This window comes from Notolepis coatsorum, assembly GCF_963971535.1.
Source record: "Notolepis coatsorum genome assembly, chromosome: 9".
NCBI lineage: Eukaryota > Metazoa > Chordata > Actinopteri > Aulopiformes > Paralepididae > Notolepis > Notolepis coatsorum.
Genome location: NC_140173.1, coordinates 121880372 through 121903734, shown reverse-complemented (window position 1 = coordinate 121903734; position 23363 = coordinate 121880372). Strand labels below are relative to the sequence as shown.

Genomic DNA, 23363 nt, shown 5'->3' with positions numbered 1-23363 from the left:
AAACTTCCCGCTGTTTAGGGCATCTAATCCCTTTGTGTCTGTCAAGCCTCACTCCAGAGTCACCCGGGGTTTTCACATGTAAATAGTCTTTGCTCCACACTGTGCCGGTGCTTCTGACCCATTAGTGGTGGATACTCTGACTCTCTGAGTGCTTCTAGGCTGTGGTTTGAAAACCCGCCATGAGCAAAGGAAATAGCTACACAAAGCCAAGAGGTCAGTGCTGCTTAAAAAAAACTAGTAGCTAGTCGTTTTTTTTAGCTACTGTTTATATTGTATATAGTCCTGTATATTGTGTGTACATCGTGTCCCATATGTTACTTTATGTTTATAGTGTCCTATATGTTACTTTATGTTTATATTAGATCTTTTTTATATACACCGTGGGAAGGGGGAAACGCAATTTAATTTCTCTGTATGTCTTGCACATTACGAGAAGAAGTGACAATAAAGCTGACTTTGACTTTGACTTTTGACTTTGAGAGAAAGTAAACAGAGAGAAAACATGTCAGTGCTGCTTAGAGAGGTGCGGTCGGGTGGCGTAGGGGAGATTGCGCTCGTCACCAATGCAAGAGGCTGCGGTCTCGACTCCCGGAGTCAGCATTGCCTGCGGCTTGGGCCGATCGTCATACTAACTCGTTTGGCTGAGTTAGCGGGAGGGAAGTCGTGGGTGGTAATCTGGCGTTGTGGACAGCGACGCCTACAGGTCAGGTCTGGGCGCCTGCTCAGCGAAAGGCAGGAAATGGTGAAGGCAGCGTGACCTCCCACACGTTACACTTCACCAATGAGAGTCCTCGCTGCCAGGTGAAAAGAGAGCCACTGGCTGTCTCCGCATGTGTCGGAGGAAGCATGTGGTAGACTTCAGGGTTCCCTTGTACCGACCAGTAGGGGGAACATGCGCACAATGACCAGGTAGGGGAGGGGGGGGAATTGGCATAACGACAAAAAATTGGGATGGGGAGAAAAACATAGAAAATCTGAGAAAAAGAGGATTAAAAAAAAAGTGCTGCTTAGAGAGCAAGTAAACAGAGAGGAGGAGGAGGATGATGAGGAGTACTGCTCCCCCGCAGCACAGACTGGCAGGCGTCTGCGTCCCCCTGTGTTTTTACACTGTAGAGAACACACACAGGAGCACCAAGACCACGCTCTCCTCCACACATCCATAGAGAAAACACACAGGAGCACCAAGACCAAGCTCTCCTCCACACATACATAGAGAAAACACACAGGAGCACCAAGACCAAGCTCTCCTCCACACATACATAGAGAAAACACACAGGAGCACCAAGAACAAGCTCTCCTCCACACATCCATAGAGAAAACACACAGGAGCACCAAGACCAAGCTCTCCTCCACACATCCATAGAGAACACAGGAGCACCAATAACAAGCTCTCCTCCACACATCCATAGCGAACACAGGAGCACCAAGACCAAGCTCTCCTCCACACATCCATAGAGAACACAGGAGCACCAATAACAAGCTCTCCTCCACACATCCATAGAGAACACAGGAGCACCAACAAACTGAACTCATAGTTGTAGCTTCCCCAGCCCTCCTACAAAAAATTCGACCGCCTCGTCCTATCCATCGACAGCTACTCCATCTGCCCCTCCACGGAGGTAAGGAACTAGGGGTTGAACGGTTCACAACATCCACGGTTCTGTTCGTAACACGGATTTGGTGTCACGGTTTTCGGTTAGGTTCGGTATATGTTATTTCATATTTTTATTTTATTTAACACTCCAAAAATATCATACATCAGCATAAGATATATAGCCTAAAAAGAATCCAACTTTTCAGTTATTCTCAAGGACGTAGTCATGCAAAAACTGAAAGAATGAGGCAGTTTGATATCAGGCACATTATTTTGACAGTGACCGGTTAGAGCTAGGAGAGATGTTGGTACAGCAAGAGGGGAGGCATTGCTGATTTAAACATGCTTCTTCATTTATTTGGTAAAAAAAAAGTTTACAGCGGTTTGCTTTAAATAATGTTTGGCACACAAAGACAGAACTGACTGAAAGATATAGGCAACATTTGTCAAAGTATTAACTTAGTGCAAACAAACAAAATAATTAAACCTTTCTATTTTTGTGGCCACATCAACATAAAGTATGCATATGCTCAACCAGCACTAGACTTTCTTATCAAAAAGGAAAAGTCACTGTGTTATTTAAAATAAATAAATCATGTGTACTAAATATATATTTACTTTTGAATTGCATGAAACATTATGAAGTATTCTCGTATGCCGCTTTTCAATGCATGGTACCTAATCGACTCGACTCGCTTTTGCTTTTTGAGCGTCTTAGTAGCCGTATTTGAAGTGACGTCACACGAGGAAGTGAATAGTCAACAGTAACACGGCGTTGGAACCTGGAGAAGCCCTGATGATATAATATAAACCAACAGCCAATAAATGTGAGGTTATCTTTGAACCTCTGTTGTCATGCCTCGTCAATATACCCCCCCCCCCCCCCTTCCCCACTAATGGAACTTCGCTGTGAGCGTTTCCATGGTTAGCTCGCGGCTAACATTAGCTAACGTTAGCAGTTTTTAGATAACTGATGTATACTGATTTAAGGCTTCCAGGAGTAAGTAGGCTAATCCAGCCTAACTCAGCACCAATGAGGCCAGCAGATGTGACCATCTTCAAAGCTCTATAAAATATACAAATCTCATTCATGCCACAGAAACACAATAGATATCTACAGCAAATTAAATGCATAACTGTGTCCTGTGGCTTTCTGCTGTTGGCTCGCAAAAGCCACAATGTTTAATCATGAAGCACTCAATCACAAAGCACAATAACACTATGAAGCATGAAATATGTAGGGAAGGGTTTCTCCTGTGACGGTACAGCACTAAAACTTCTGGATGCCAAGGGACCGTCGCACACTAAGAAAACTTTAAATGGAATATTGTAGCATCCTAATGACATAGACCATGCATTTGAAGAGCACGGTCTGTCCATTTTCAATGAAACGTAAGTAATGAAAATGAAAACAGAACTATGAAGGCGTTGTCCTGAATATCGATGTGAGTGGTGCCACTAAATTCTGTGCTGGTGTTACTAAAATTTTCATTAGGCGGCATCAGTGCTACTAGTGGAGAAAGTTAGTCTGGAGCCCTGCCTCATCAAAGAGACAGCACCTTAGGAGCTCATGGCTCATTTAACAATGCTGAGTGCTCTTTATGAGGCAAAATAACTCTGTTCCAAAATCAAAAAGAAGAGAGAGAGAGAGAGAGAGAGAGAGAGAGAGAGAGAGAGAGAGAGAGAGAGAGAGAGAGAGAGAGAGAGAGAGAGAGAACATGTAGAATGCTGACTCACCAGGGGCCATACTATAAAATATTAAGATGGGTTGCACTGCCAATAAAGCCACATGTTGGCATGGGGGTTGATGACGTGGAACCAAATATTCTGTGGACAAAATAACCTTGTTCTCCACTATTTATTAGATTGCCAATGTGTCGTTGCTTCATCCTTAATGACCTTGTTGTCCTATGGACAGATTGGAAGTGACATCGTAAAAGTCACAGAGGTGTACTACGCCGCATTCCCAAAACCAATACTGCTCCTTTTGCTCCCGCCAAGACTCATCTTAAGATAGTGAAATAACGTCTGAGTGCCAACGGGGTGTCAACATTTTTCTTCTGCACCGTGTCATTTTGTTCCCCCAGTTTGCAGCCAAGAAAAAGGAAATAAATAAGGTAAAAGACAGTGGAGGCAGCAGGGAGGTAGCTGAGGATAGCGAGCAGATGACTCATACATGTTGACATGGTGGCTCAAATTACTGCGGCATGTTTGTACTAGAAGTACAACTAGAATCAAAACTAATACCAGTATGTTAATAAACAAGCGTGTTATCAATACGTCAGACAACATTATAAACCGAAAGTGTCTGCATGGACAGCATAACTTAGGTCACTGCAGCAGAGTTGCGGTACAGAGTAGCTTAAGTTTCACTTTCACTTCTAGAGTAGATTTAACTTCACGTGAAGCAGAGAATAAATGCTCTAGAGATGACATGTTACACAACAGGTGTAACAGGGACAGGGACGTGTTTCAGGGACAGCTGTAGTAAAGGGGGGGGGGGGGGGGGGGGGAAGAGAGCAGAAACATCCCGGTGCAGACTCACAGTGCACAATCGTTAAGCTGCTCCGACTGCTTGTCGTCATACCTTTTCCAAGCTTCAACGTTTTAATCATCTGAATTTGGCAATACAAGCTTAATGTTCAACGTTAAAGATCAAAGCAAGCGCTCTATATATATCGAGCATCATTTTGTAAAATGTCTGGTGTGACCAGTAAATACCGGTGTTGTCATGTGGTTTATTATTCATGGGAGATTTCCCATCAATCACAGCAACCCACTGTGCGTACTTATGGTGCTAAAGGAAATGCTCTTCAGAAATCAAACACCACAGGCATAAATGTAAAATCTCATTCTGAATAGGACAGGGCCTCTGTGGCATCAACACAATGAGACACTGTTGGCTCCTCACCGGTGGGTCTTGGTCCGCGGCGAACACGGTTGCGATGACGGTTCCTTTGTCCGCGTTGGGGGCCACCAGGCCCTTGTACAGGGCTTGGCTGAAGACGGGGGAGAAGTCATTCATATCCTGAAAAGAAGAACCACACGGGATATGAACAGATAATAATAATACATTTTATTTGTAACACACTTTATATTTGTAACACATCTCAAAGGGCTATATGAAAGGAGATAAAGATAATCAAATACAAATGAATAAAACAACCAATGAAATGAAAGAAACATTCAGATCAAAGTCAGCTCTAGACAGCTAAAAAAAAATTATATAATTTTTTTTTAAAACACACAAGGCATCAGTAGGTCCATTTAGGCAAATGCAAAAATAAATGTTTTTAGTCCCCTTTTAAATGCCTCAACGGAATGTGGTGCTGTCAGATGGTCGGGGAGGGCATTCCACAGCCGAGGAGCAGCTGAGCCGAAGGCCTGGTCGCCCATGGCGAGGTTCGTCTTGTGTTTGGATCTGAGTGTGTTTGAGTTTCCAGAGCTACTGCTAAGAGCATGCCCAATGGCAAAATGATAGCAATTGTCAAGAGAGTGTGCAACACTGTGGGGTCAGTGAAGTGTGGTTAAGACTGAGAGGTGGTAATGAACAAACCAAATGGACAAATCATTATTGAATCATGCTTTGGCGTTGTGGGGGGCAATATAATATGCCCGCCGTTCCTTTTACCGGCACCTTTGCCGATGTCGTCCGCATACAGAACAGGTCATTATTGCAATGGTGCAGGTTCGGTGGGAGCAGTTAATACAGAGAGTCACAGAGTTATTCAGGACCAATTATTATAAAGGAAATTAGGGGAATGCTTCCACCGTGTCCCGGGCACGGCTCTCTAGGACTTCCGCACACACTGGACACAGGGGGTCTCGTCCAGTCAAACGTGAAATCATATGTACATATTGTATACTCCCGCTGTCTCTCACTACCTGATCAAACATGCACATGAGACGCACGCACGCGCGCACGCACGCACGCACACACACACACACACACACACACACCACACACACACCACACACACACCACACACACACACACACACACACACACACACAGTACTATACTGTCTGCTGAGCCTGCAGCATGGTAAAACATGTATTATGTGTGGGGACCAGTTCAGTTTCAGTTTCAGTTGAAACTTTATTTGAACAGGGACAGCACACATTAATGAACATAAAGTAAATGTGTGAGACAGTGGTAGCCAAAGCAAATGTTCAACTGTTGTCCCTGGGCCTGGTGTTGAAAAGCAGCTAAAAAAGAAAGCATAACATATATGGCATACAGGTCATTAAGAACAGGTTAAAAACACATCATGCAAAATATGAGTTATGCAGGGCTGTTGTGTTCACACGTGTAGTTATTTCTTAACCATGTTTTGAAAGTGTGTTTGAATGATCTGTGTGTTTCTATATTGCGGATGTAACTTGGAATGGAGTTCCAGGTCTTGGCAGCTCTCACGAAGAGAGGGCTGATTGGCTAAATGTACTTTTCCTTAATGGAACCCGGTACAACAGTTCTGGTGAACCTGCTGCTGGGGGTGAACAAATCGGAAAGTGGGGGCGGGGCTAGACCATGGAGGATTTTGAAGACCAGACTGACATCGGTTAGTTTGATGATCTTGTCCCAGCTCAAGAGGGCATGCTTGTCCAGGATATTGCAGTGGTGGTGACTGATAGGTTTCTGGTCCAGAACCTTCAGGGCCTGTTTGTATGCAGATTGAATGGGTGCTAGAGTTGTTTTGCAGGTCTGGGTCAAGCTGGTAATACAGTATGTAAGGCAGTGGTGCCCAACCAGTCGATCGCGATCGACAGGTAGATCGCGGGCTGATTTCAAGTAGATCTTGATTAATAAAATTTGATTATTAATTTTTTTTTTTTTTTTTGCTAAATCAACTCTTCCTCTCCTTGTTAACTACAACAAGCAATGCTGTTTGTTATTTAAGATGAGGTCGGGCTCGGCACTGACAGATTTGTGTTCATTATGCTGCTTTTATAAAGCCTCAAATGACGGCTTACAATATACAATTTTGGCTGGTAGCTTTCGGGCTAGGTGGTAAATAAAAAAGTAGATCTTGGTTCAAAAAAGGTTGGCCACCCCTGATGTAAGGTGTGACATGATGATGGCATTTGAAGTACAGTGTTGCTGCTTCAATGTTCAGACAGTTTCTGATGTATCGGAAGTTAGATATATTGAATTTGACTGTTCTCGTGACTTTTTTGACCTGTTTTTTTTTATGTGAGGTTGCGGTCTAGGATGATTCCAAGGTATTTGCATTCGGTCACCACTTGGAGCTTCTCTCCAGCAGCAAAGACATCTGGATCAGGTGTGTTTGATGATCTTTTTTCAAAGAACATGCAGATAGTCTGCTTTGCATTCAAGTGGAGGTAACAGTCAGTGAGCCATTGAGCTACCTGCATCATGGTTGTATTACGTACTCTTGCCGCTTCTGCTTTGTTTTTGGCATGTACATAAATGACTATGTCGTCCGCGTACATCTGGACTAGGGAGCCAGAGCAGACAGAAGGCAGGTAGGTCATTTATGTACAGGCTGAACAGGAGGGGGCCCAGGATTGAACCCTGTGGCACACCCACATCGTATTCCAGGGGGGGAGATAGATCACCATTTATTTTGACGCATTGTGTCCTACCCTCAAGATAAGATCTCATCCATTTTTGGGCGTGAGAAGAAAAATTAAACATGGCTAGCTTACTGATGAGCACATCGTGGCTGATGGTATCAAAGGCCTTTTTCAGGTCTAAAAACATGGCTCCAATCACGCCTCCCTTGTCCATCTTCGCTTTTACCGTCTCTCAAAAGAAGCAGTTTGCGATTTCGATGGAATGATTGGCTCTGAACCCAAACTGCATGGGGTGAAGTGGATAGGGACTGTTGTTCAGATGGGTAATTAGTTGTTCAGCTACATACTCTTCTCAGCAATCTTTAAGATTAGCAGGAGGATACTGATGGGTCTGTAGTTGCTAACTTCATTTACACTTCCTGATAAAAAAATTGGTGTGATGATGGCTGACTTCCAGACCTGTGGAAACACAGCCTCTCAACCCTACAGTATGCCTGTCATGTCCTTCGCCGACCCCTGGGAGGGCTGGTTGTGTTCAGCATGCCAGAAGAATTTCTTATTTTTATTATTGTTTAGATGAATACAAAGCTAGAAAGGCACTCAGAGAGATGAAACACCCTCCCCTACAGCACATGCTGACTGGTAAGGCCACCCTCCAGTTATTGATATTTAGGAGGATACAAAGCAGACAGTCAGAGTAGACCTTGCATCAACCTCAGTTGGAAATGGTGGTGTCCTCAGTACTAAATAAACCGTGAACTGCACCCTCAATGTTTGACCTATTTGGGGAAAAAAAGGTATATATATATATATATAAAAATCAATAGTGCAGGTCCTTATCTCACTGTTGACCTATTCGCCAAGTTTGAGCCAAATCAGATAAGACATGAGTGAGTTATCGCAGTTATGGACGCGCGCGCGCGCGCGCGCGCACACACACACACACACACACACACACACACACACACACACACACACACACACACACACACACACACACACACACACACACACACACACACACACACACACACACACACAGTCACAAATACCCCCTCACGCTCTGTGTGGATGTAAAAAAAAGAAAAAAGAAAATAAATCTGATATTTATAAGCATTAACACATGCAGTCTGGATTCCGAAGATGGTGCCAGATTCACACCGAGCACATTATGTGAAACCCATGCTGAGAGACTCCAGCGATCACAGCGGGACAAAAACAGCTCTGAAATTCCGTTAATCACAGAGGTTTCGAAGGGCAATTGGAAAATGATAAATGCACCTGGCTCACCAATTGAGGTTCTGATGTGTTTTGTGCTACTCTGATTGCTGCTGTGTGATTCTCATGAGATATTTCATTAAATTATAAGTCTTCAGGCAAAAGTTCTGAAGGAATGTGAGACTTATTATAATTATTATTATTATGACAAGAGCTCACCGCAAATTGCAGCAATGGAATAACTGAGTGAGCACGCGTCAAGCAGGACAATTTAGACTCAATGAGACACAGTGACACATATACTAAGCGCTAGACACACACACACACACACACACACACACACACACACACACACACACACACACACACATACACACACACTAAGGCTGAGCCCGAATGTTCGAACATTCGAACGTTACGCTGGCATTCGGTTTATAATGAATGGGTTCGAACGTTCACACACACACACACAAAAAAAAGAGGCGCGTGGGATTGAGTCGAGGTGAGGAGGCGCTCGCTCAATTATTCAATCATGGCAGCTGCAAGAAGTGGGAAGACGTCACCTGTGTGTAAACACTTTAAATTTACAGAGGATAAGGCAAAGGCTGTGTGTCAAATGTGCGACAAGCACTTGGCATTCCACGGTGGCACATAAACTGGATCTGGACGGCGGGCCCACCTCCTCAACCATGCAGACACTACTGCAATTTGATATCAAACCAATGAGCGAGAAGAGAAAAAAGGAGTTATTTAGAGCCATATGAAATCCGCGTTCACGGAATCGCGGACGGAATCGTGGAATTAACCAATAAAAATGGAATCAACTGCAAAACGTGGAATATTGCAGAATTTGGCCTAATCTGGACTGAAATTCCATTTTTTGGGTGGAACGTTTGGTGCACACACAACCGCGGAGGTGGGGACGCTAGAGCGGGTTACACACAACACAGCAGTGCTCAAGCACCATGCCCATTACACCATGCCCAAAAGATCCACCGTTTCCAACAAACTAACTCTGAAGTACGGGGCCGTGCGGGAGAAAGTCTCCTTTTACATGCTGTGGCATTCACAACAGACGCTTGGACGTCGGTGGCGATGGAGGCGTACATGGCAGTCACCTGTAATTTGATTTCCAACGAGTGGGAACTACTGGGATATGTCTTGGAAACAAAAGAACTGGAGATAAAACATTCTGGAGTAAACATCGCGCAACGCCTGGGTGAAGTGGCTGGTGCATATGGCATACCCAACAAAAAGTGAGTGCGTTATATGATATTATGTTTGACTGCTGTCTTTTCCCTTTATTTTCTTCTGAGTGCTTTGTTTACATGTTTACATGAACAGCCACCACTGTAAACAAATTTTTTTTCACCGATAGACTATGCAATGCCGCCCCCCGTAAAATCTATAATAATAAAATTTATTAATAAAAAAACTGAACATTCGAACGTCCGTTCGAAAAACCCTGGCGAACGTTCAAACCCTAAAAACAGGGTTCGGGGACAGCCTTAAAACACGCACGCACGCACGCACACACACACGCACGCACGTAACGCACGCACTGCCCAACAGCACCGCCTCCTCCTGCTACGCAGCTCTCATCTCCTCTCTCATCTTGGAAACAGTCTGCATGTCTGTTAGCTTGTTATAGCAGGGCTGTTTCTTTTCTTCTTTTTCCCCTTTTGCTCCCATATTTTGTTGTTATGCCAGTTCCCTTCCTGTCGTTACCATACTGTTTGTCTGGGGAGGGTGTAGACGACCACGTGCCTCCTCCAATACATGTGGAGTTGCCAGCTGCTTCTTTCAAACTCTTTCGACAGCTAGGAGTTTCACTATCTCCCCCAGATCCACTCCCTGCTGAACAGGTATGCAGACCGACGTAGTAGGAGTCGCTCTAGCAGCAACCAGGACTCCCCACTGGCTTCCCCAAACACTGCCAATTGTGTTCGTAGGTACGGGTCTCTGCAGTGGTAGACGAGTGCTTATACCTCTACACTGCCCAGTCGCACCGACCGGTTTTGATTTCTGCACACACACAGCTGGTGGTTTTCTCTCTAAAAACAGCTAAAACAACAAGAGTGCTGTTTGGAAATGCTTTGTGTGTGAGGCGAATGTCTCCGACAGTGACACACATACTGTATACTAGGCACTACAGTACACACACCGCTGTCCAACAGCCCTCCCACTCACAGTGCTGACTGCTAACTTATACTTCTGCACATACAAAGAGCTGGTAGCTTTCTCTCTAAAGACAGCAGTGTTTTGGTGCTAGATTGGATGCCTGGAAAACACTAGATTCATGTGACCTGTGACAGAGCCTGAAACAAATGTTTGGCCACTACAAAGCTCATCAGCTGGTCCATCTAAAAACCTGCTTCCCCACTTTAAAACATAATCAGGCGCCTATGTTTACAACGCTTCTCAACACTAGACATTCCTTCCCCCAACAGGTGTCGATGGTGAATGCAGAAACACATTTCTATAACGCGTCACAGCAATACACAATGAGCCAGACAATGGGTCTCATTCACCAACATTGTCATAAGATTTCTCTTACGACAACCACCTTGGAAGGTCATAAGAGAAAGTCGACGACAATTACACCCGGATTCACCAACGCTTGGAGAGGCTGTCTTAACTCGCCGAAATGATCACAGCTGCGATGCCCAGAATGAGATACGTCACTCATTGACAAACTTAAACGCGTGTTCCCGTTTACTTCATTTGCATACAGACACGCCTGTCCAGCTCATTATAATGCGAGGGCAGGTGTGGAAATAGAGGTTCGGCATTGCCCAGTATTCAACAGGTACAGTACAACAGGTAGCGAGGAAGCACTTTGCGATGGATCAAAATTAGATTAGATTTTGTATGCAGTGGTAAGCTTGACTGAAACCTCAAATGATTGTGGACATGCCGCGCAGAGTCCGGTCCGCTCACGCCCGACTGTGGAGATGTCACGCTAATATTGTGTACTGTACTACTATAGGGCAGCGCAGTATCTGTGATCTCCTAATTGGAATTGGAATTGGAATTGGAAACACGAAATTGGGATGGGAGAAAAATAGAAAATAAGGAGAAAAAGTGGATAAAAAAAAAATATATATATATTCACGCGATTAGCTTCTTATTTATTTATCCACTGTCATTTGCAGTGTTTGTGTAGTGCTATTATTTATTTTCTGACATCAAATGCGTCGTTGAGGCATGACTTTAACATATTGGCTGCCAGACCAGAGATTTCTCAGGTTTTGGTCCTTATTTCTTTTATTCAATTTATTTTATTCATTAAAGGTTCAGGGACCTCTGTGTTACCATAGGAAATCATTCTGAGATCCCAAAAGTGCAATACCGGCCGCATCCTGCTAGGTGGCAGTATCGCCCACCCTTTGAAACCTTATTTCACACTGTGTGTTACATTGTATATGGTCCGGGCGGAGAATTTAGACCAAGCCAAGTGCATCGCTTCATCCGACCACTTCGAAACGCGTTCAGCACACTTGAGGCATATCTTGTGCCACTTCCTGTCAGGGACCCGATCGACATCAATACTGGAAATCGCGATCAGACAATTGGAATATTCTTTTTGGGATACCTCCTAAAGGTAAGGACTATATGACATCAATTCCACCTTGATCCTACAATGATTTCATATCGATCCGGCCGATTAACGTATGTAGTATTCAAAACGAATGCCGTTACTGGCGATCAAAGCATAAAAAAACTACCCCCCTCCCCCTTTCATGCATTCATGATGAAACATACGACCTATTATATACCTTTGAATTGAAAATAGTAGCGTGTCCAGGCGAGCAACATGATCGATTTTAGCAAAATGCACGTATTGCTCCATAACACAGTTACCAGGAATTAGCCAGGATCACTCTGAAACTATACAATATTCACCACGGTATACACGAAACACGCGAACGTATACATGAAAAAATTCATTATTTTTCACACGTTGAACGATGGATAGTTAATGTTAAATGAGCCATAGTATTGTCTCCATAGCTATAATATATAATATAGATATAGCCCTGCAAACACCGCAATGCACAGTGAAAATCCCTATACTTTACAGCGGTGGCACACTGAGTACAAAGATGGCTAAAGCGGCTGGCACCCAAAGTGTTAAATATAAAATGAATTTTTTTACCATACAAATATTGTCAATCTGCTTATAGTTTTCACGTTTTCTCTCCTTTCCATTATGGTCCTTAGAGGCAGCACAGCATTATGATTGAAACGTGAGGAGTCATCTTGAACTCATGAAGTAGAACACATCAGCTTGCTGCCGCCCTTCTCCTCTTATCTCTACACGGAAAACACAAACTCCATTACGAGACATAAAACAGCTTTTGAGAGCAGTGATGTGCGGCTCCAGAGAGAACAGTGACAGCAGAGATGGAATAACATTGCGGCTGTTTTTAAATTTAGAATGCAACAGCCTGGAAATGTGCATGGATGGAAGGCTGTTACAACCTGGCTTTGATGACTGAGAATGGAACCCCATTTACTATACATCAGTTACATTAAATCTGCACCATGGAACCTTTTTATAAAAAAAATAATAATAATAATACAAATAAAATTACGGAGTCGGTCGAGTTGGGATAAGCAAGAAACAGCTCTCCCAACATAGAAATACCTGTGTGGTAATCCAAGCCACATGGTTTCTCTGTGTTTGTGCTCAGAAATCAGACAAATAAATTAGGTGTTTCCGAGCCAAACAATAAAATACATACAAAGTCCCAACATGTATATATACTGTATGTGTACAAATATACGATGCAAACTCACTCACTGTGATATCTGCTGACTCCTGGAGATATGTCATTATGTAGTCACATCGTGCAGCAAAATCTATTTGAATGGAGCTGATGAGAGTCATCACCAAGTTGCTGATTGGTCATTGTCACAGACACACCGGCCTTTCGACCAATCATCATCCACAGAGGTCAGTCACGTCAGTTCCACTTTCTCTAGTTCCTTTTCTCTGGCGAAACTCCTTTTTAACGAGCAAGACTGGGCGACGTTCCCCCGGGTCCTTATTTCTACCTACAGTCCACTTGCCTTTGTACACCTTCTCTTCCAACCATTGCTGTGTTGGCACTGTTATCAACAATGCAATTTCCCTCCAGAGATAACTACTGCACATCCCGTGTCGGTTTGCACGCCAGACAAATGGGCAGAGGAGGCGGATGTGAGGACGTGGGCTGAATCCTCACACCAAAGCCCCGCACGGCAGAGTACAGCAGGATCTGATCTCAACCACCATTTTGATTGGGGTCGTTTGTCAGGGGGCGATTTACGCTAACCCCTCAGAGACTAGCGGACAACCCTGCCATCTTTCAGGCCAGCTGCTCCACTAAGAAATGCTAACTATTCCCCTCGTCCTCGTTTTTCTTTTCATAAAAGCGTTCTATAAACTCCACCTTTACGGGGGGACCACAGGTGCACAGGTCTATTCAGAGACCCCAGACTCTGGGTCTATAATATGCAGGAAGTGTTCAGCATCCTCTAGCAGAAAATATATGACCCGGACTCTTGCTTTCAACAACAAAGCCTCGTCCTCATGCTTTGCCCACTGTTCACTAGCAAGGCGCCCCCGACACACACGCAGTCAAGTTTGTGTGTAATGCTCCGGCGAGGGAGAGAGAGAGGAGAGATGCGTCCCGACACACACGCAGTCAAGTTTGTGTGTGTGTGTCCGACGAGGGAGAGAGATGGCGCACACACATTTACACACACTTCTGCAGTCCCTCCCGCCGTCCCTCTCTCTCTCTCTCTCTCTCTCTCTCTCTCTCTCTCTCTCTCTCTCTCTCTCCCTCTCTCTCCTCGCTCGTTCTCTTCCTGTCAAACCCTGTTTGAGGAAGTGTCGGGTTACACTATGCCTACGTCCAGAGGTGCGTTCCTCATATCAACTCTGATTGCACGCACGCTAATGACGCCACGTGCACGTGCGCTCCCGGCGCGTGTGCGCGCTCCCGCGCATGCGCATAAATGTTCCCTCGCTTAAGCACAGACTAAAGACAGTGCCTAATTGCCTCTACGAATGGAATGTAACACATTTCATTCACAAGTTAGGTGTGAATGTATCTGAGAACGTATTTAACACACCTGACGACCGGCGCTATTGATATGCAAAGTAGCCCAGGTGGGTACTTATAGCGAGTTGGCGAGTGCAGCGCATTCCTGTGTGCACACACGTGCCGTGCACATCCGTGCATGTGCGTGCACGCACTTCTGCTCAAATCTTTGGGTGCACAGAGTGCAACCCCGTCCCATGAAGAACGCATCCCTGCCTACGTCCCCGAAGCACACGCAGTCAAGTTTGTGTGTGTGTGTCCGATGAGGGAGAGAGATGGCACACACACATTTACACACACTTCTGCAGTCCCTCCCGCCGTCCCTCTCTCTCTCTATCTCTCTCTCTCTCTCTCCCTCTCGCTCGTTCTCTGCCTGTCAAACCCCGTTTGAGGAAGTGTCGGGTTACACTGCACTACAACCATAGAGGGGGCGTTACTGCAGATCAGTACCCTATTCACGTCAGGAATACAGTCAAGTCAGAACAGCTTAGTTGAGTGAGGGAAGATCTCGTGAACTCGAGACTAGACTGATGAGTCAATATGGTAATTAGAGACACAGACCCATTGATACTAACCCCTATTGCTATAAAACAATGGTAAATACTGAAAAAAGCCATTTATAATGCATGTCCCCTTTAAGAGAGAAAACGTCTCTCTCTTTGATTATATTAGTCTAATAATTAAATATGCATATGTGTGGTTTATCTGATATGGAACTGGTTAAAGTAGAAACACTTAATGACTGCTTACAATAAGAAGTTAATATTATAGATGAAATGAAACTAGACTGACTTCTTGATTACCAGCTGTGTGAGAGAAGGGATTTGGAGGACCACACATTGTCTGAAGCTTTTCTCTCATTAAGTCTGCTTTCTAACATATCTAACTTAGTAACAATAACATATTTCATTCCAGTTAAAGATTCCATTTCTGACATTGTTTGTAAGGGCCTTGAGGCATTTTCTGTCTTAAGTCTGATTTTGTTGACTTGTATGACAACAGTTGTCTATGGTAAAACAAGGAACTGAAAGAAGAACTGAAGAGGAGAATGTCCAAATAAGGGCAGGGTATAGTCACATTATAACTGAATGGGCTCACTTCAAAGAGCAAAGTAATACATCATGTCGGGTAAATGTTGCCCCCCTGTTCGGAAATAGCCAAAAGGGAACTAACAGATGCAGGTCGACTCCCCGACAGGAGAAAAAGGGGGTTGACTGAATAGTGTATATAAACTGGGTTCAGTAAAATGTGGGAGGCAGCTTCCTTTTCCCAGACAGACAGACAGACATGACATGAGTATCAATTGTATTTGAGGCAGAGGCCTCTATTATATTATGCAAATGAGACAAGGTACATATTGACTGCTTTGATGTATTCAGGAATATAATAATGATGACCTTATTTTAGTCAAGGGGCCTTAACACATTGGACGCCAACAACGTCATTATTCGTTATTGCCTGCCATGCGTTGAACGCCAACAACATGATAATTCGTTGTTGGGATCAATATTTCATTTTTTCGCCATGGCATTCATAATTCATCCAGCCTCCCTGCGGGACTGCAGCTGCACCCTGTCTGATATTGCAACGCCTCAATACCGCCACCTGGTGGATGATCGGGCGAGTTACACTCCACGCCAAACCGGAAGTGGCACTGGTGCATCGAGGAAATCCCTCCGGCAGTAATATCTTGTTACGTGGGTCCAGACAAACACTCGAGTGCATGGGATCGCTTTTGAAACGCAATAATCTATATGATTTCGGTGTTTATTGCGTCATACAAACGGGAAATGGATCTAGCAGATCGACGTCAAACAATTGGAATATTTTTCCTCCAGTCTCATCGGCGAACGGTAAGAGGAATCTAACGTTATTTTCAGCTTGATTGTCCATTTCTTTGTTTGCAATCCATCTGATCAATGTATCAACCCATACTAAATAAAGCTGTTACTGACGATCAAGGAATTATAAACGACCCCCCCCCCCCTTTCCTTCACGCATGATGAAGCATAATGTACACCGATCATATACATTTGAATTTTTTAATATAGTGTGTATAGGAAAGAAACTCCAATCGATAATCTATCAGCTTCAGGGTCTATAACTTGCGTTTTTGGAATTACAGCAGAAAAGCTTAAAAACATACTTATATTCTCGACGGTATCAACACAACAATGTATGAATGAGAAAATATAACGTTCCCACATCTGGAACGATAGATACTCGATGTTGAATGGGCCATAGTAATGTCAATATAGCTATAATATTTAAAAAGTTATAGCCCTGCAAAGAAGGTAAACATCTCCATAGGGTTACAGCGCTGGCATAAGGATGGGCATACTGCGTGGCAATCAAAGTGTTAACACAGTCTGTGCCAAAAACGTAAAAAGTCGTTATTGGGCGCCGACGGTTGAGTGCCAAAAACATAAAAAGTCGTTTTTGGATCGTTTGATCTTTTTAGTTTGATCCCTGCTCTACAGACTTGCCCAGAGCGATCTGCATAATTTTCTACCATCCCCACACATTAGAACTGCAATGCTGATCGACTATCACCAGGTGGCGGTATCGTCCGTGTCTGAACTGCGATGGCTTGGGTTGAATCACACTCTAACCTTCATTTGTGCTTGGCCAGTGGCCACTCCTCCTGCAGGGACATAGATTCACATTGATCGCCTAGAAATTCCGTCGCCTAAGCGTATTTGACCATCGAAACGTGTATAGACATAATCACTAGTAATCGCGATGGTGATGCGATCACTTGGAATTATTCTTCTTGGAATACTTTCTGGCTAAGGTAAGGTACATTCTATGTCTATTTTACCGAATCTGAAATGTGTTTTTATAACGATCACAGTTCGGTGTTTCACCGGACGAAAAACATGCTCGGCAAACGCGATCATAGCTTTGAGTTAAAATGATTTTGCGATGGTATTTATATATAAACATATGCACTTGTATATACATGGTATATATATACACATATGCACTTGTCCTAATAAACTAACCTACACTGTAGCACGCAACACTTTGATGAACATTGTTACTCAGCTGATAGAGTTGTACCCTTCCTGATGACTTGTCGTACAGAACTTGTAAGTTGCTTTGGATAAAAGCGTCAGCTAAATGACTAAATGTAAATGTATATACATATCATATACCTTTGATTTGGGAGTATTCAGGGTTTCAGGGGATCAGCCAGAACGATTTGGGCTTATTGCACATAACGCGTTTTATCTCGCGATCTATGAAAAAAGACTGTATTATCTTGGAAATACGCAATGTTTAGCGTGTAATAAACTACAAACTACAGCGTGTGGAAACAAACTATTATTCCCATGCTGGACTACAAGTAATGTTTGTCAAAATGAGCCACACTGTGTCTCTACAGCTATAATACAGAACACAAACACAACTTCGCAAACATAGTGCAACGACCACGTAAACTACTAGAAGGCTGGCATTCTAAGGGTAATGATAACCGAATAGCGTGGCAGCCAAAGTGTTAAGGCAGTATGTGTAACATGTATGTGACTGGGAAAATATGAATTTGTATTATGTATTTTGAGTCAGAGAAAGCAGCTGAAAATGGACTGTGTCGTTCTGTGAATCTTGAACTATCTGTGTACTGAATCCTCATGTTTGAATTAAAAACCTTTTTGATGGATTAATCCACTCTAGAATTCAATTCATTCACACTCTATTGAAAGAACATCTTCTGTCTCTCCTCATCGTATTATCATGAATATTATATACAACACACACACACACATACATATCTTGCATTTCAAAAGTGCATGAAAAGAGGGGGAGAATAATTTGTGTGGGAAGATTCAACATGCAGGACGCACAGTCCATCACCACGAGGCTTCAGACGGAGGGAACAACAAGAGAGTCTGTTGGGGGAGATTCAACATGCAGGACGTGCAATCCATCACCACGAGGAAACAACAAGAAAATAAAACGAGAGGAAATCAAAACACCAACGACTTCAAAGAAACCCTCTGGAGACGCTATACCAGGGAGAAAGTCATGGGAATCAGGCTCCATCTTCAGGAAGCCCACGCAAACACATTAGGTTCACTAATTCATGTCTGCCATTTAAAATAGCAGGCATGAGGGTCTGATAACGCCGGCTCCAACCGCGCCTCATCCTATCAAAACAGCATTTCTCACGTGACAGCGAGAGTGCCGCATCAAAGCTCGTCCTTTCCGAGGACACGACCTGCGCCGCAGGTAGCCGGCAGCGAGCGGCAGCGCTAGTTTGAACGAGCTACGGCTCAGATGCTTCCTACAATCTAATCTCACGTGGTATAGAAAACATTCTCCGACAATATCAAAGAAAAGTATTGTATTGTGTTGTATTACTCAGCAGACTAAAGGAAAGGTTCTAAGATCACTTAGAGTGCATACAGGCCTATTTCATACACAATACATGTGTAAAAGTAAATGCAGGGCACACAGCCAGACACGTGTACCAACGCACGCACGCACGCACACACACACACACACACACTAGGGCTGGGCGATATGACGATATTATATAAATATCGGGTACAGTTCATTAACGATACACTTTTTTAACGTATCGTGGATATCGTGATGTTTTGCCCAAGAGGATTGTGTCGCGTCAATCTGGTCCACCCCGTTCAAACTTTTGAACAACGCCGCTCCCACACACACACTACTGCATCAAAGTTAGTACGTATGATTAACAAAGGCATTCGTTTTGTGGCATCAACATTATATAGTTACACGTTATATAGTTACACATCAGCGTATTTACCCAAACATAGCAACGTCCAATGACGACATAGATAGCAAGCGTTACTGTTCATATCTCAGTCCGTGCCGAGTTGTGCGTGCCCATTCTGCGGTCTGTTAATAAAGTTTTCAATCAGACAGATGTATGGAAAGGCTTTTATTATAACATTTGTTGCAGTAAAATCATTATGCCTCGTTGTCATGCTGCGGTGCGCTAGTAATCACTCGTCGGCTGCGGTGAGCTGTTGTTGTTGTCGTTGAGCTGAGCTCTCGTTAAAATCAAGGAGGGCATTCAGGAAGTAAAAAAAGAATAGCGCTGCCGATTGGTGCTAAGAACAGCAGGGCGGGTACAAGCGGTGTGACGTAATTGGCAGACTCGACTGTCAATCAAAATTATTATTATTGCCGGCTGAATGATTGAACGAATGAACGTTATTAACGATTGCAGAATGGGTACAATACAGTACAGCTCAATACAACAACAGTGGACTGACTGGAGGATGAAGACCAGAAAAAGACTTTCGGCTTTTTTACATAAGGGTCCTCCATTTTCAATTCATCAAAACATTTAGAGACATACAAATATACAGTAGTTTCATAAAAATGCTAAAATCCTATTGATTGATTGATTGATTGATTGATTTAAAACTTTATTAACATATTGCAGAATGGGTACAGTACAGCTCAATACATACAATTGTTAAGGGGATGCAGACCAGCGAAAGACTTTCGTCTTGTTTACATCAGGGTCCCCCATTTTCGATTCATCATATTTCATATCTAAATTATATAATATCTCATTGCTAAATATATGCAATATATAATCTAATAATCCAATAATCTAAATCTAATATATAATATAAAAATGCTAAATGCATGGGTATTTTATTTTGTCTTTAATGTTAGCTTGCAAACTCAAATACTGTCTTGGTAAGCCTCATACTGAATTGTTTGGGGAAAAAAAGAAAAACATCGTGATGCGTATCGTGTATCGCCGAAAGGTCAGAAAATATCGTGATATCATATTTAGGCCATATCGCCCAGCCCTAACACACACACACACACACACACACACACACACACACACACACACACACACACACACACACACACACACACACACACACACACACACACACAATCACACAAACGCACACACACATACATGCTCAAACACACACATGCGGTGCAACAACCGAATACGCCTAATCCTTTCGCTTGGATTGAGCCGTTAAGCTCTTGAAAGGTTGGAAAGGAAATGCAAGCTCCTGAAAATCCTGACATAATTGCAGTCACAAAGCTAATGAGTCATTCAGACTTGAACTAGCGGCGGATCTAATGCAAAATGGACACATCCATCAGCCTGTCGCTGTTCTGCGGAGGCTATGAGAGAGGAGGCAGGTCAGGAGCCAATCCACTAATTTCCGCTCAGACGCTGAATATCACGATACCGATTCAACGGTATCTTTTCAAGCCAAGATTTCAGTACAGCAAAAATTATACTTTTACTTTTATAAATTAATACAATTATTATTATGCTATTCTGCTGGAAGAGTTTTCGTTACAGTGGTGTGAAACGGTCCCTGTGGTTACCAATTACATCCCGCTGACAAATAATTGTGTCATTAGCCTCTGATATGAACTGTATTACCTATTTGTCTATAGAAGCTGTGTGTCGTGTGTTGCTGTGTGTGGTCTTGCTGCAGCAATTTTATTATTATTCCTGAAATGTTTCATCACAAATACATACAGATCAAGGTAAAAAATCCTCTCAAGTGATAGTGTATAGTGCACTTCAGAGTAATACACATGTTCCTGTGAATAGAGCAGGAAGCTAGTGTTCAGTGCAGTTCAGAGCATATATATAAAGACTAGATGGCGCAAGGCGGAGTCTCCCGCGTAGTTCACCGGCGGCCATCTTGCGTAGGTGGACTATTCTGGTACGTATTATGGTAGCTGCTGTAAGGTGAGTGATTTGCACAAACAAAAATACTCTTAACTTGCTGAAATCTTGACGGATTTACAAACGGTTTGGTTTATTACAAACGTTATTAACGTCCAAACGTTATATACAACGTATATACAAAATGTATATATATATTTTCATATGAAATTCCATTATAAGTATGCAGTATGATAACTACATCTCTGACGTTTTCAACAAACCAAACTGTTGAAAATTGAGCAAGCTATGGTTATTTCAATAGTACATGCACCATAGACATGCATGTTATGAGTGGGCGTGCTCCACCTACACAAGATGGCCGCCATGTGGCAACGTCGGTCTCCGTTGGCCAGCAGTGCTGCGGGTGAGTCATCTAGTCTTTATATCTATGGTTCAGAGTAATACACATGTTCCTGTGAATAGAGCAGGGAGCTAGTGTACACAGCCATAGATATATATAAAGACTAGATGGCACAAGGCGGAGTCTCCCGCGTAGTTCACCGGTGGCCATCTTGCTACAGTTAACTACTGCTTTAAGGTGAGTGATCTGCACAAACAGAAATACTCTTAACTGGCAGAAACCTTGACAGATGTACAAACAGTTTGGTTTATTACAAACGTTATTAACGTGGCTATGATTCTTGCTTGGAAGAATGGACCGTTTACTTTTGTGCCTGGCAAAGCATCGTGGGAGGACTAACACTAGGGGGAGCTGGTTGTCGTCGGTCTGGTAGTCGGTAGAAGAAGAGGAACTGTATTCACCCACCACAAGGAGCCACAGGTACGGGGTCTATTCGGTGCTATCCACGGGAGCGAGTGGACGTCTTGGCCAAGAGCATCCTACTTTTGAAAACGTGAAATACCAAATGTGCAGCATCGGAGCAGAAGAAATAACGCTGCGTGCCGTAAGCTTATCAATACCAAGTATAGTGATTAGGTTACGCCAAGACGAAGAGGACGTTCGGCAGATGGACTGAAGATGAAAGTTAATATGTTGCGTGTTAGAACGTTCACTCAGGCTAGCCATGTCGGCTAGTAGCTTAGCTAAAGGCAGGGACAGCTAACTAGCGTTAGCTAATCTAGCTAACTAGTTAGCTAACCTAGCTAGCTAGCGTTAGCTACGTTATCAAGTGCTAACGTGTGGCAGATAAACTAGGAACAGACTCCCAAGTTCATCCCAACGGGGGGACAATATCATGGGACTGGTGAACTTTGTCATCTCCACGGTAGGAAAATGCGTCGACGTCGACTCCTTCATCTTGGACCTCAACTTTGCCATTGATTCTGCGTCATGGTGATCTTTTCATGCCATCTATTCTGTTCCCGCCATGGATCTCTCTCTCTCTCTCTCTCTCTCGTGCTCTCTCTCTCTCACGCTCTCTCTCACGCTCTCTCTCGTGCTCTCTCTCGTGCTCTCTCTCTCTCTCTCTCTCGCGCTCTCTCTCTCTCTCTATCTCGCGCTCTCTCTCTCGCGCACTCTCTCTCTCTCACTCTCTCTCTCTCGCGCTCTCTCTCTCTCTCTCTCTCTCTCTCTCTCTCTCTCTCTCTCTCTCTCTCTCTCTCTCTCTCTCTCTCTCTCTCACACTCTGTGTGTTGCATGCGACAGGGTCTGCTCCGGTATCAATATTGAATGTGCAGTAATGCTATGCACTGTTCTGCTGCCTGGACATTACTGCTCAACATGATCACTCCAGCTTTACAAGTTGCTCTCTGGGAACATTTCACACTGTGCTCGTGCAGTTTGTGACGTGTGTACTAAGCTTATAGAGTTCGATTCAAATAAGGCAAAACTGCAAATCTGCATGTTGTGCTTGAAAGATTAACCTGGCTTTAAGCTTGTTTATCAGGTTCCAGGGGTGTTTTATGCATTTTCCCTGTTACTGCCAGGTGTACGACTTTTCACTTCAGCTTACATCTGTTGCATTGCCACTAATTTAAACCACACTTTACAATTTCCTGTCATTTGAAAATGCACTTTGTGTGTGTATGTGTGTGTGTTTGTCCCACTACAACATCCCTGTTCTCCCACCATTCGTCCCCCCCTCCCCCTGCTAATGGCAGAGTGGTTTAATGTTGTTAAGTATAGCCTCTGATTGCATTGTGCTGTAATGGTATTCAATGATGTGAAGGACGGAGCACTAATGTGTTCCTGCCCCTCTTCTCCTCCCGTTCCCCTGCTCTCCTCCCTCTCCTCTCATTCACCTGCTCTCCTCCC

At 43.6% G+C, this 23363-nt stretch overlaps 1 protein-coding gene across 1 annotated transcript in view; it reads right to left on the bottom strand.

Annotated features, from left to right (window-relative positions):
* The window catches only part of LOC311234736 (protocadherin-15-like), a gene marked incomplete at its 3' end in the record, with an annotated part of 504680 nt that overhangs the window by 154836 nt on the left and 326481 nt on the right, over positions 1 to 23363 (bottom strand). The window contains exon 18 of the mRNA XM_084321979.1: positions 4506 to 4622. Coding sequence (XP_084178105.1) covers positions 4506 to 4622 — 117 coding nt within the window. The remainder of the gene's footprint in view (positions 1 to 4505; positions 4623 to 23363) is intronic.